The 14040-nt window shown below is 39.4% G+C and overlaps 1 protein-coding gene across 1 annotated transcript; it reads right to left on the bottom strand.

Annotated features, from left to right (window-relative positions):
- Window positions 1-1540: 1540 nt before the first annotated feature.
- Window positions 1541-1956, bottom strand: LOC119507149 (phosphopantothenate--cysteine ligase-like). Its single transcript, XM_037800257.1, is given in 2 exon segments — window positions 1541-1857; window positions 1860-1956. Coding segments are annotated over 2 exon segments (414 nt in total).
- Between the last annotated feature and the right edge of the window lie 12084 nt (window positions 1957-14040).

The raw sequence follows: 14040 nt of genomic DNA, 5'->3' as shown, positions 1-14040 counted from the left end.
CTGCCCCGACAGATAACTACCAATCTAAACCACTCTTCTGGTCCTCCAGTCCCCTCTATCACACACACTTGCTAAAGCTGATGAAATGCAATATATCAGAAATGGACTGACTACAAGTCTGATTTACTAGGCTACAAGCTATAATTCTAAGGCTGTAAAATGTCCAAATCAAGGCATCAACAGGATGACACCTTCTCTGAAGACCGATTACTGGCAAGCTTGGGCTCCTCTGTCAGACAGCAAGGCATACGGTGATGTCTGCTGGTCCTTCTCTCCCAGTTTTCATTGCTTCCAGCTTCTGGCTTCAGCGGCTGTGAGCTTCTCTGAATTTCATCTCTATGTGTTTAATCCTCTTATAAAGGACTCCAGTAAGAGGATTAACACCCACCTTGAATGAGGTGGGTCACATCTCAATTGAAATAACCTAATCAAAGGGCCCCACCCATTATAGGTCTACACCCATAGGAATGGATTGAATTTAAGAACATGATTTTCTGGGGTGCATAAAAGCTTCAAGGTACCACACACCCCAAGCAAGTACTCAATAAATATTTGTCAGTTGAATGAAGGAAAGTGTAGACATGAATTGTTGAATGTTAAAGACTCTGAAGAGTAAGTAACCGTAAATAAACGAATACTTCTTGTCAGCACAGAGAGCTGACTGAGGCAATGATGTGAAGAATGCTCTCACACACCACACAACTTCCTAATGTCTCAGACATTCATTGGGAGTGGGAAGATTTTATGGATTCGCACACTACTAAGTAAACATCCTCTCTTGAATTCATAGAAACTTTTAGTTAGTAGAGAACTACCAATGAGTTTTAACCACACACTTAAACCTGAAGGCACCTGTCTTCTGCCTCTTCCTTTTCAACCTTTTTGTCAAAGTCCTGCCTTACAACTTCTCTATCTTCAGCATCCCCTCTTCTAAACAGCAACGAAAATCATCTGTCCTTCTAATGAACCTGCAATAGCTCCCAATTGCCTTTATTTTCCCCAACTTTCAGGCACATACTTTATTGCACGTAATTGTTTACACATTCATTTCCCAAACTAGCCGTGTTTATTTATATTTTTAATCTTCGTAGCTCAACACAGGGCCTGGCACATAACAGGCACTTAAATATTTGATTTGCAAAACATGACCACTCATGTATCCATAATCTTTTTACAGTATGAAGGCTGGTATTCTGGATCACAAGTAAATTTTGAGGGATAGAATATAATTCTCAATAAGTTCTTTTTTTGAAAGGTGAGAAGCAATTCTTGCATTTATTTTCAAAACCAAGATGATGATCAGATGAGTGTGACAGGTGGTTTGGTCATAACTGCTTTGCCTTCATTTCATTTTTAATGATATGAAACGAACTTTACAAGACAAATACCAGACATAATCTCCTGCATGCACTGCTTTCTCCTTTCCCTTCATCTTGTCTGTCCTCATGAAAGCAAAGGATTTATTCTAGTTCTCACCTTCATGCTCTGTTAAGAGCCCTGGTCCACTGAAAAATTTTTGAACCCATTAGAAGTTTTTACTTCAGTTTTTGCCACATATAAAAGCTGTGTGTCGAGACTGAAGATTATCCACTCTCTTTTCTTCTATCTCTATGCCTTTTTCTACTTCTGCCTCTGATAGCAATAACTTGGTTTCTGAGTCTTTGATCACAGTAACCACAAAGGAACGTCGTGACTCAGGGATATTGGCCACAACCACTTGATGTCGATAAACTTCCGAAGCCGTCCGTGCACGACCAATTACAATGGAGGGGTCTCTTTTCAACTTAAAGGAAATTATAAAGGCTTTGGGAGCCCAGTCTTCAACCAAAGGAGAAAGCATTTTGGGCACCATCTTACTGTTATTTGCAGTGGGCACCCAGATCACCGGATCTTGTGTTCAGGCGTTTTAGAGACAGGAACATAGAAACCTGGCATGGCCGCAGCCAGGTAAAACATCCCAGAAGGGCCTTGTCCCTGCGCAGCCGCGGTAGCGAGTGGGCCATTCCATACCTTACACTTACCTGAGCTCCCCAGCTCTGAAATCTGGAAATTTTTCCACTCCAGAGCCCATGAGCAAAGTTAACACTGCATGGAGGGGAATTTTCAATTGGGCGGGCATCTGGAAGGGTCAGATATTCTCATGTTAGTTTCCTAACCTTGTGTAAAGAATTGGCCACGTTTGACCCTTACCGGCCACCATAAAGCCTTTCCCAAACTTGGATCTCTCTAGAGTTAGACTGTTCGGCCACATCACCTTTGGGAGTTGTAGGTTTTGTTTTTCTTTAGCTCACAGATAGACTCTAGTTTTCTCCCAATTGCCTTTTGCACAATGTCTGATTTTCTCCCAATTGCCTTTTGCACAATGCATGAACCAACAGGAGGTACATACCTATGTGTAAATATTAATATTATATGTTATTACATACATATGTAAGCATTAAGAGATTTACTATAGGAATTGACTTGGGTGACTTTGGGGATTGGCAAGTCCAGATTCTGTAGGGCAGGCCACAAGCTGGAAACTCAGTGGTGGCATTGATCCCCAGGAGAAGCCACAAGTTGGAAACTCAATGAAAGTGACTTTGAATTCCCTGGGAGAGCCTGGCTTTCTGGAGTAGATAGAAATTCTTTTTTCTGACTGATGAAATCATCAGTTGTCCCATTAAGGCCTTCAACTAACTGAATGAGTAAACTCCTTTCATTGCTGAAGGCAACCTTTGTTGATTGTAGATGCAATCAGTCGGAGAGGCAATCAACTGATTGGTAATTGAAATCCACAAAACACCCTCACAGTAACAGTCAGACCAGTGCTTGCTTGACCAAATAACTGGATACCATCACCTAGCCAAGTGGGACACATGAAATTAACCATCACACAATATTAAAATTCTGCTTTCAGGCTGCAAGTCTTCCATCAATGAATTCTTCCCACTACAAGCCCTAGCTTCTACTCTGCCCTATTCTAGCAACTCTGTCCCCTCCTTACACACTGCCCTCACTGCCAAATCTTGCTCCTTCCCACTTCCAACTCACTACTTTACAAATCTCTATGCATTCTTTCTAGTAAGTTCAGCTAATGCTATACACACAAATAGTTCTCAAAACTGTGCATTAGTATCACCTGAGGAGTTTTTAAAAAGTCCTGTTACTTAGGCTCCACCCAGGACCAATTAAATCAGAATCCCTGGGGTGGGGGGAGTGGAACCCAGACACTCAAATATTTTAAAACTCTCCTGGAGACTCCCAATGTGCAGCCAAGGTTGAGAACCACTGCTCCAGCAGTACACACTGCACCTGTATCTTATTAAGCTTGACAGCTCTCTGTTGCACCTGTAAATAGTTTTATGGTGTATCCTTTCTCTCTGGCTCCTCAGTAAGACAGGAAGCTCTCCACCTTTCATGAGCATAAGATTCACCTGGGGATCTTTGCTCAAATGCAAATTCTGATTAGTAGGGCTGGGTGGTACCTGAGATTCTGCATTTCTTACCAACCAGTATCCCCAAATATGCTTACAGATTATGATCACACATCTATGTGGTCTATGTAATCTAACAAATGAATGACTCTGAAGCTGAGAATTTCAAGGCATGCAGTGGAAGTCAGTTCCTTAATTGGTTCTTAATGAAGTTGTTCTTTTTTTTCTTAATGCAATTTTATTGAAATATATTCACATACAATCAATGGCTCACAGTATCATCACATAGTTGTGTATTTATCACCATGATCAATTTTAGAACATTTTCATTACTCCAGAAAAGAAATAAAAATTTAGAAACCCAAATCCTCCCATACCCCTTATCCCTCCCCATATTATTGACCCATTGTATTGGTGTGGTACATTTGTTACTGTTGATGAAAGACTATTAAAATAGTACTATTAACTATACCCCATAGTTTGCAATAGGCACATTTTTCTCATATACCCCTCTATTATTAACTCCTTATATAGTGTTATAATCTGTTCTAGTTCATGGAAGAATTTTTTTATATTCATACAGTTAATCACAGTCATTGTCCACAGCAAGATTCATTATGTTACGCATTCCCATGTTTTAACCTCCAACTTTTCTTCTGGTGACATACTGACTCTAAACTTCTCCTTTCCACCACATTCCACACAATTCCCCTTTCCACACCATTCAGTACTGTTAATTATTCTCACATTAACATGCTACCATCACCTCTATCCATTTTGAAATGTTTAAGTTTGACCTAGTTAAACATTCTGTACATATTAAACAACTGCTCCCCATTCTCTAGCCTCATTCTATATCCATCCTGGTAGCCTATATTCTAGATTTGATATCTATGAGTTTACATATTATGATTATTTTATATTAGTGAGATCATACAATATTTGTCCTTTTGTGTCTGGCTTATTTTACTCAACACAGTGTCCTCATGGTTCATCCATGTTGTTACCTGCTTCAGGACTTTATTCCTTCTTATTGCTGAGTAATTTTCCATCACATGTGTGTGTGTGGAGATGTTTTGAGCTGTTCTTAGAGTATTTAAGATCTTGGGCACGTATTTTTACTGGCCTCTGCCTAAATAAATAATTTGGTGAAAACTATATTACAGTAAATTAAAACCACAGTGAGATACCACTTCATAGCCACTTAGCTGGCTGTAATAAAATTTATATTACAAAAGAAAATAAGTGTTGACAAGGATATGGAGAAATTGGAACCCTCAAGCACTGCTGGTGGGAATGTAAAATGATTCAACTGCTGTGGAAAATAGTTTGGTGGTTCCTCAAAAGTTAAACGTGTAACAATCACATGACACAGCAATTCCATTCCTAGGTATATAACCAAAATAATTGAAAACAGTTACTCAAACAGAAACAAGTACATGAATATTCATAGCAGCCTTACTCATAATAGCTAAAAGGTGAAAACAGCCCATCAACAGATGACTGGTCTATCCAATATGATGAAATACTATTCAGTCATGAAAAGGAATGAGCTACTGATATATTCTAAAACATGGATGAACCTTGAAAACATTACGCTAAGTGAAAGAAGCCAGACACAAAAGGTCACATATTGCATGATTGCATCTACCTGAAGTATTCAGGATAGGCAATTTCGTGGAGACAGAAAGCAGATCAGTGATTTCCAGGCCTGGGGTGAAGTAAGGAATGGACAGTGACTGCTTAATGGGTTTGGGGTTTCATTCTGAAGTGATGAAAATGTTTAGGATGGTTGCACAACATTGTGAATGTACTAAATGCCACTGAATTTTTGACTTTAAAATGATTGATTTTAAGTTATTTGAATTTTACCTTGATGAAAACAATATATGCTACAACATTTGGGGGCCCCATGTGAGGCAGAGTTATTTACCAGTAAATATTTAGAATAATGGATAGACAAGGGGTTCTTGTGTATTTATTGATTGCCCAGTCAGGGCACATGGCATCCCAGCACCATCTCCTCCTGCTCAGGTCCTGGCCTTTATTGTGAACTCTGCCCTTGTTGACTGACTTCATGTCTCCCACAGTGAGAAATAAGTAGTCACACTGCTAATCCTCCCAAAGCCACGGGTTGTTGGAGCCTGGTTGCAATGAAACATCATAAGTCATCTTGCTCCTACATTTATTTGATGCTGATGGCATCATAACCACGGTGTTGCATCATCCACATCAATCTGGGTTCCCAAGGACTGTCGCCAAGGTCATTACTGTGGTTGGCTCCAGGATGATGACCACAAAGGCAAGTCTTACCCAGAGTATGTAGCAATTGTGATCAACCGTGTTAAATTTACTGTTCAGAATTTGATAGAATAAACACATCGTCCAACCACGTCCTCTCCTTCATTCTTTAGGCTGTAGTCTCTGTATTCCTGCAGTGTCAGCTCTTCCCATGTTGGCTGTGCCTCCACCTTTCCCACACAGTGCCCAGTGCGGGGGACAAGCAGGGTGGGTGGCTGTGGGCAGCGTGAGAAGAGTGGTTGCCGTCACACAAGGAAGGTCCATCCGTCCCTCACCCCGGACTGACCTTGGAGGGCATGATGTCACTGCACCAAGGGGACACTGCCATTGTGGAGTGACGGTCTTGAGAGTCCTGGGAGAAGGAGGGCACAGGTGTGTTTGATCAGGTCTAAGGTGTGCTGATTTGGGGCTTGTACAGCCCTCTCTGCTCTAGGTAAAGCAGCCTTCCATGCTTGCTGTATGAAGGGAGGAGTCTGCTCACATCCACCTCTGCAGAATTAACAGTTTTCTTTCCGTCTGTCTAAATGGCAAATCTGCCCAGCAAGACCAAGTTCTGGGTCTGAAACACAATCTTGGGGCACGACCAAGTTTAGATTTTGGTTTTCAGATGAATGCAAATTGTTGTGAAGGGAGAAGTGCATATTTACAAAACGAGAGACACCGGTGGCTAAAGATCTGCAGTCTTTAATCAATATAACAGTCATGTTTTCCTACTGTCTTTCAAGCTTTAAAAACAAACAGTAATTTGCTGGACATTCCTAGTGGAATATGTCCAAAGGGTAAAATGAACTAAAAAAAAAAACAAGAGAAAGGCTAAAACTATTTTCTGTTATCATATTGTTATTAGTAGAGTTGGTATTGTAATTTAGAAACTGTTGTGTGCAAATGAATAATTTTTAAAAAGTCCAACAGACAGGCTAAGGGAAAAAACAATCAGGTTGCATATTGGGAAATATGCTTAAATAGTCCAATGCCTAAAATTTTCAAAATTATTTCAAAGTATTTAAATTGTCTAAGTGGTAAATCACCGCACTATTTGAGACATACTAGTTCACGCTAAAAAAAAGGCTAGTATTTGTATCCCAAATATATATCTATCTTTGTATTTCTTGTCCATGCAGAGTGGGAACAGGCCACCTGGAGGTTTTAGCCACACTCTGATGTTGTCTCAATTGTGGAAAAACATTTCACCAAGGTCTGTAGGGACTGTTTATTGTCCACCACGGTGTCATATTATGAGGGGACCAGGGAAAATGCTTCCAAACGGGGCACTTGCTTCAGCCCAAAGTTCTTTCCTCTTGCCTGCATGGGCTCTGTGGAGTTAGAATTACTTTTTGAGAAAACATTGAGTCAGACTCAAACCAGCTTCGGAAGGTCAATGTTCACATCCATACCTGCTTTTAGTAACTTGCCTTGTGGGGAAAATTTAGGTTGTATATAGGTTACTAGACTAAAAATTAAAACACACAAAGAAATACAACTGTGCAACACAATGAACCCTATTGTAAACCATGGATTATAGTTAATAGTACAATTATTAAAATGTTCTTTCATGAGTTGTAACAAATGTACCACACAAATGCAAAGTGTTAATAATAGGGTGGTTTATGTGTAGGGGAGCTCTGTATTTTATGCATGATTTTTCTGCATAACATTTATTCATAATTTCTTCTAATTAAAAAAATTCACAGGTAATTTTTTTATTTTTTTAACTTTATCAAAAATTTAAAAAACAAACAATAAAAAAACAACAATTTAAAAAAAAAAAAACAGTTTTCAATGTCCTGGAGGAGAGCAGAGAGGGAAATCACATTTTTCTTCAGTAGGCCAATTTTATGACTTTCTTTTTTGTTAATGTATGGCCCTTTGATATTTATTCTAGACATTTCCCCTTAAATCAACAGAAGAAAAAACAGATGAAAGATTCCCATAAAACATTTTGCCGTATAGATCTGATACCCACATTAAGAACCAACAACATCACTTATGGAAAGGGTGTAGAAATGGCCTGAATCTTGAACTACAGAAAAAATCTTTAGTTACAGCCCATAAGACAGACTCAGCGGCCATCACCCTTTGGTTCCCATGACTTTGACAATCCTCCCAATGGTGTTTTAGTAAATCTTCACTGTGAGGAAACACAAAATCTTCACTATGAGGAAACACAGGGGCTTGGTGCCAGGTTAGAGAAAAGGAATCCAATTGTTTGTTTTAATTTTCACAAACACTCCCCATTTCCCCACTCCCCCATGCCCCTGTAACCTCCAGTCTATCTTTTATCTGTGCAAATTTTCTATTTCAAGTCGTCTCTTAAAATGGATGTCCTACATTTGGCCTTATATGCCTTGCTTATTTCATCAATCATGCTGTTTTCAAGGTTCTTGCATGTTGCAGCATGTTGCATGTTGCATGTTGCAGCACACCTCATTCTTTCATATGGAGGCATAATACTCTATTGTATATATACCACATTTTTGTTGATCCATTCATTTTTTGCTAGACACTTGGGCTGTTTTCCACCTTTTAGCTGTTGTGAATAATGCTACTACGAACATTGGTGTGCAAGTATCTGAGACCCCTTGTTCATTTTCTTTGGGTATATACTTAGAAGTGGGATTGCCAGGTCATATGGTAATTCTATTTTTAACTTTTTGAGGAATCGCAGCGTTGCTTTCCACAGTGGCTGCACCACTTAACATTCCCACCAACAGTGCACTAGAATCTCAATGTCTCTGCATCCTCTCCAACACTTTTTATTTTTCCTTTTTTTTAAAAAAAAAAAATAACAGCCATTTAATAGAGTGTGCAGTGGTATTTCATAATTTGGTTTGTGGAATTTAATTTGACAATGTAATCCCCTCCCTGAAATACAAGCCTCGTGTAATTGAGTTGCTCAGAGGTTGTAAAACAATAACTGCAGATAGGCATTATCCTTTGGAAACCAATAATTCATTTCATAAAAACATATCCTTTGTTTCAAAAGCTTATCAAGAGAAATTTCTAGTTTTTGAAAGATATTGAACTGATCAGATATACTTCTCTGACCACCTCAAATAGTCTTAATATGTAAAGGATGGGATATCACAACAAAATTTAGTAGCAGTTGAGAGGAGTTATTCATTCATTCATTCTACAAATGTTACTAAACACCTACTGTGAACCAGGCATGGTGGAAGGAGCCGGAAAAGAAGAAGTAAAGACAAGATACCTGGTCCCTGTCTCCATGGGAGAGAGAGAGGAATCAAATAATCACACAGGTGACTGTGAGTTACAGTTCTGATTAATGTGACAGAGAAATGCCCAAAGAGCTGTGAAATTATAAGAGTAGGAACTAGCATTTCGGGGAGGCCAAAGAAGACCCCCAAGGGTGGGGAGTGGTGGGTATTTAAACTGAGCCCTAGGAAGATGAGGAGATAGCTGTCAGCCCCTTAAATGTTTGACTTTTGACTTATGAGAAGACTAGGCATTCTCCCAGCAGTCTTCAGTATTTATTGTAATGCTGTTTTCCATTATCCTCATCAAATATTTTCTCAATAAGAAAGGCCTGAGTTGGGACGTTACGCACGTAGCTAGGAAGGGGCACAACTCATCCAGGGCTGCAATTATGCTGATTCTATATTATCCAGGCCCTCACTCGACTCTCTGTGTCTGAGCTAGCCCCCATCCCTTTTTCATTAGAATTAAGGAAAAGAAATTCAACTCAGAGCTCCACCTCTGCTGTTGACCCCTGCCTTGCTCATTAATCACACTAACTCACTCGACCAATTGGATGCCTTTCCAGGCTACTCGGAGTAATAAGTCTCTTATGTCTGTCAGTAATTTTTTGACTCCTCAGTGATTGCAGTGTTCTCCACAAGACACAGTGTGAGAAATAATTTACTCAAGTGTGATTACTTTATTTGAGCAGGGACCAACAGGGAATAGAAAAAGAAACTTTTAAAATTCAATCGTGGAAAGATGGCAGAGGAGGAAGCGCAAAAACTCAGTCCCTCCACCAGAACAACTATTAAACAGGCAGGAACTCTCTGAACCAACTACTTTGAAACTCCAGAGTCCAGCAGAAAACTGTACAGCAATGATGGAAGAGTGGGAGAAAGAGACTGGTAAATTATGGTAAAGACTAGTAAGTTGCTTTCCCATGGTTACTGTTGCCCAGCCCCCACAATTGCAGCAGGCAGCAGTGGGGTCCAGCCTTTCACTAGAGCACTAGTGCCAGGAAGGGACACAAAAATCTAATTCCTCAACAGCTGGGGTGTAGGCAAATCGCTGACCACGGCTTTTGATTAGCTACTTTGGATAGCTGGGGACCCAGCTCTGAGGGTGGCAATTGTTCCAACCTGCCCTGGACAAAGGTGGCAGAGGAGACTGAAAGAGTAGATACTTCCTCCGAGCTATGGAGCACAGTTGAAGGGCTGCATTTGCTGGGCAGGGGCTGAGTAAAGAAAGCACAACTTTGGAGAGCCATGGAGGAAGTGAGTGGCATCTTTCTCAGTCACTCCCACAACCCCTCCCCAGGGCAGTTTGGAGCCCACCAGTGCTCTCTTTGTAGGTCCCAGGTCTTGTTACAGCTAGGAAAGACTGACTTAGGAAACCCCTCTTTGGCTTGTCCAGGCTCCCAGAATTTGCTGTCCAGGCAAAAGCAGCTCAAGTCAATGAAAGCAGTGTAAAAAACAATTGAGGCAGACCGCCTGGTGCCAAGCTTACCTGCTTTAAACTTGGCAGGGGAACGACCAGAAGAGGGAGAAGGTCTGTTTCCTTGAAAGAAGAGAGGGCATTCAAACTCCTATAAACAGGGAAATTCCTAAGGCCACTAGCAAGCATCAGCCCAGGACAAGACACAGACCCAGAAAAGACAAGAAGGAACCTGAACTTTGCATTTGCATTGAGCTGACCTTCTTGTTAGGAGGGCTGAACTCTGATGGGGACACCAATTAATGAAAAGCCAATTTTCAAAGATGGTGTAATGTGTTTTCTATGCTTAGGTTTGCTTAGTTTTATTAGCTCCTGACACTCAAGAAAATCTCTGTCATATCACCAGCTGGTTGCAAACTCAAGAAAGAGACATCTCAGGGAATAAATCCCAGAGCTAACATTTTTAAAATCTTAAAATGTATAGTATGCAACAAAAGATTTAAAAGCAAAAAAGAAAGAAACAAGAAAGGATGACCCATCCAAAGGAAGAGATAAAAATCCAGAAACATCAACAAACAAGACCGGACTGTGGACATACCAAAGACTTTAAAACAATGATCTTCAATATGCTCAAGGAGATGAAGGAAAATACAGAGAAAAAAACTAAAGGATATCAGGATAACAATAAATGAATAATATGAGAATCTCAATAAAGAGATAGCAATTTTAAAAAAGAACCAAGCAAAACTACTAGAGGTGAAGGCCACAATAACTGAAATGAAAAATTACCAGGAAGCTTTCAAGAGCAGATTGGAGCTGACAGAAGAAAGAAGCCATGAACTTGAAGATGAGATGATTGAAATGAGTTAGGCTGAAAAGCAGACACCAAAAAGAATTATAAAAAGAGAAATAGCCTAAGAGACCTCTGGGACACCACCAAGCGTACTAATATATGCATTACGGGAGTTTCAGAAGGAGAAGAAAGAGAGAAAGGAGCAGGAATATTCAAAAAATAATGACAGAAAACTTCCCAAATTTGGCAAAAGATGTGAATATGCACATCCAAGAAACCCAGAGAACACCAAATAAGATAAACTTGAATAAAAACCTGCCCTATCACATACAGAGCCAGCTGTCAAATGGAAAGGGCATAGAGAGAGTTCTGAAAGCTGCAAGAGAAAAGCAATGAGTTATGTACAAGGGAGTCCCAATTAGATTAAGTCGTAATTTCTCATCAGAAACCATGGAGGCAAGAAGATAGTGGGTTGAAATACTTAAAGTGTTGAAAGAAAATGACTACTAACCAAGAATTTTATATCCAGCAAGGCTTTCTTGCAAAAATGAAAGAGAGATGAAGATGGAAAAAAGCTGAGGGAGTTCATCACCACTAGATTTGCCCTACAAGCAATGCTAAAGAGAGTTCTTCAGACTGAAAAGATAAGATACTAGACAGTGGTTCAAAGGGGCATAAAGAAATAAAGACCTCCAGTAAGTTAACATTTGGTTAAATATGAATGCCAATACTATTGTTTTATTTTTTGCTTTATAATTCCACTTTTTATTGTGTACAGGTGCTAAATTGCAAATGCATAAAAAGTAATGATAAATCTATGGTTTTGGACATACAATGCACAAAGCTATAATTTGTAGCAAGTACAAAATAGGTGGGGAGAAGGGAGGGATGTAGGAACAGTGTATGTGTGTGCTATTGAAGTCAAGTTTTTAGCAAATCAGATATCATTGTTAGATATATGTAGGATGTTAAACTTTAACCTCATGGTAACCACAAGGGAAACAGATGAAACATATATCCAGACAGAAATAAAAAGGCACTCAGTATGGTACAATACAAAAGATCAAATAAATATGAAAGTGGGCATTAATGGAAGAATTAATTGAGTGACAAGAAAAGTATAAAACATAAAAGGTTACATAGCAAAATGACAGAAGAAAGCCCTGCATTATCGGTAATGGCTTTAAATGCCAATGGATTAAATTCTCCAGTAAAAAGCAGAAATTGGCAAAATGGATTTAAAAAAAGCACAACCCAACTATATGTTGTTTACAAAAGACTCAAATTCAAAAACATCAGTAACTTGAAAGTGAAAGGATAGAAAAAAATACACATACAAGTAGTAACCAAAAGAGAGTTGGGGTAGCTATACTAATACCATATAAAATAGACTTTAAGTCTCAAACTGTTACAAGGGAGAAAGATGATCATTATATACTGATAAAGAGTTCAATTGAAGAAGATCAACAATTATAAATATATACACACCTAACAGCAGAGCTCCAAAGCATATGAAGCAAATACTGACAGATTTGATGGGAGAAATTGATGATACTACATTAATAGTAGGAGACTAATAAACCACTGTAAATAATGGATAGAATTTCTATACAGAAGATCGACAAGGAAATACAAGACTTGGATGGTGTGATGGTTAGGTTTACGTGTCAACTTGGCCAGGTGATGGTGTCCAGGTGTCTGGTCAAGCAAACACTGGCCTACCTGTTACTGCAAGGACATATGTGGCTGGTTAATAAACCAGAAGGCTGGTTTATTAAGTCATCAGTTGACTGCTCTTGCGACTGATTACATTGAAGAAAGGCATGTCTTCCACAATGAGAAAATTCTGTCAGCTGGATTTAATCCAATCAGTTGAAGACTTTTAAGGAAGAGAGAGAGAGGACCTTCACTTCTTCAGCTAGCCAGTGAAGCATTTCCTGAAGAGTTCATCAAACACCTCAGTCGGAGTTGCCAGTTCACTGCCTGCCCTATGGAATTTGGACTTGTGCATCCCCACAGTTGCGTGAGACACTTTTATAAAATTTTATATTTATAGATATCTCTTGTTGATTCTGTTTCCCTAGAGAACCCTAACTTATACAGATGGTGCTCTAAACCAACTGGACCTAACAGAACACATATAGAACACTTCACCCAACAACAACAAAATTCACATTCTTCTTGAGTGCACATGGATCATTCTCCATGACAGATTACATCTGTGGTAACAAAAGAAGTCTCAATAAATTAAAAAGTACTGAATTCCTACAATGTATATTCTCTGATAACAATGGAATGAAGCTAGAAATCAGTAACGGAGGAAGAATGATGTACACCATAAAAACATGTTCTTAAACTTAATCCATTCCTGTGGGTTGAACCCATTGTAGGTAGGACCTTTTGATGAGGTTACTTCAATTAAGGTGTGACACAACTCAATCAGGACGGGACTTAATACTACTAATAGGGTCCATTATAGGTGGAATGGAATTCAGGGAAAACAAGCCATGGAAAGCAAGAAGCTGAACATCAATTTAACCCAGAAGAGAAAGGAGAGTCCTGGAGAGGCTTCCATATGTATTGGCATGTGACAGAAGAGCCCAGGACCAAGGATCACCTGCAGCCAGCCCCAGACACCAGTTTTCAGGAAGAAAGCATGGCCTTGATGACACCTTGATCTGGACTTTTCCCTAGCCTCAAAACTGTAAGCTAATGAATTCCCATTGTTTAAGCCAAATGATTGAATAGTATTTGTTTGACTAGCCAAGGAAACTAAAACAGATGACAAGGACTTGCACACAGAAAACTATAAAAATTTTTAAAAGAAATCAAAGAAGACCTAACTTAAGGGAAGAACATCTCATGCTCATGGATTGGAAGACTAAATGTTGTTAAGAT

This window comes from Choloepus didactylus, chromosome 12, assembly GCF_015220235.1.
Source record: "Choloepus didactylus isolate mChoDid1 chromosome 12, mChoDid1.pri, whole genome shotgun sequence".
Lineage (NCBI taxonomy): Eukaryota > Metazoa > Chordata > Mammalia > Pilosa > Megalonychidae > Choloepus > Choloepus didactylus.
Note: the sequence above shows the minus strand (reverse complement) of the source record. Positions and strands in the feature narration are given on the sequence as shown.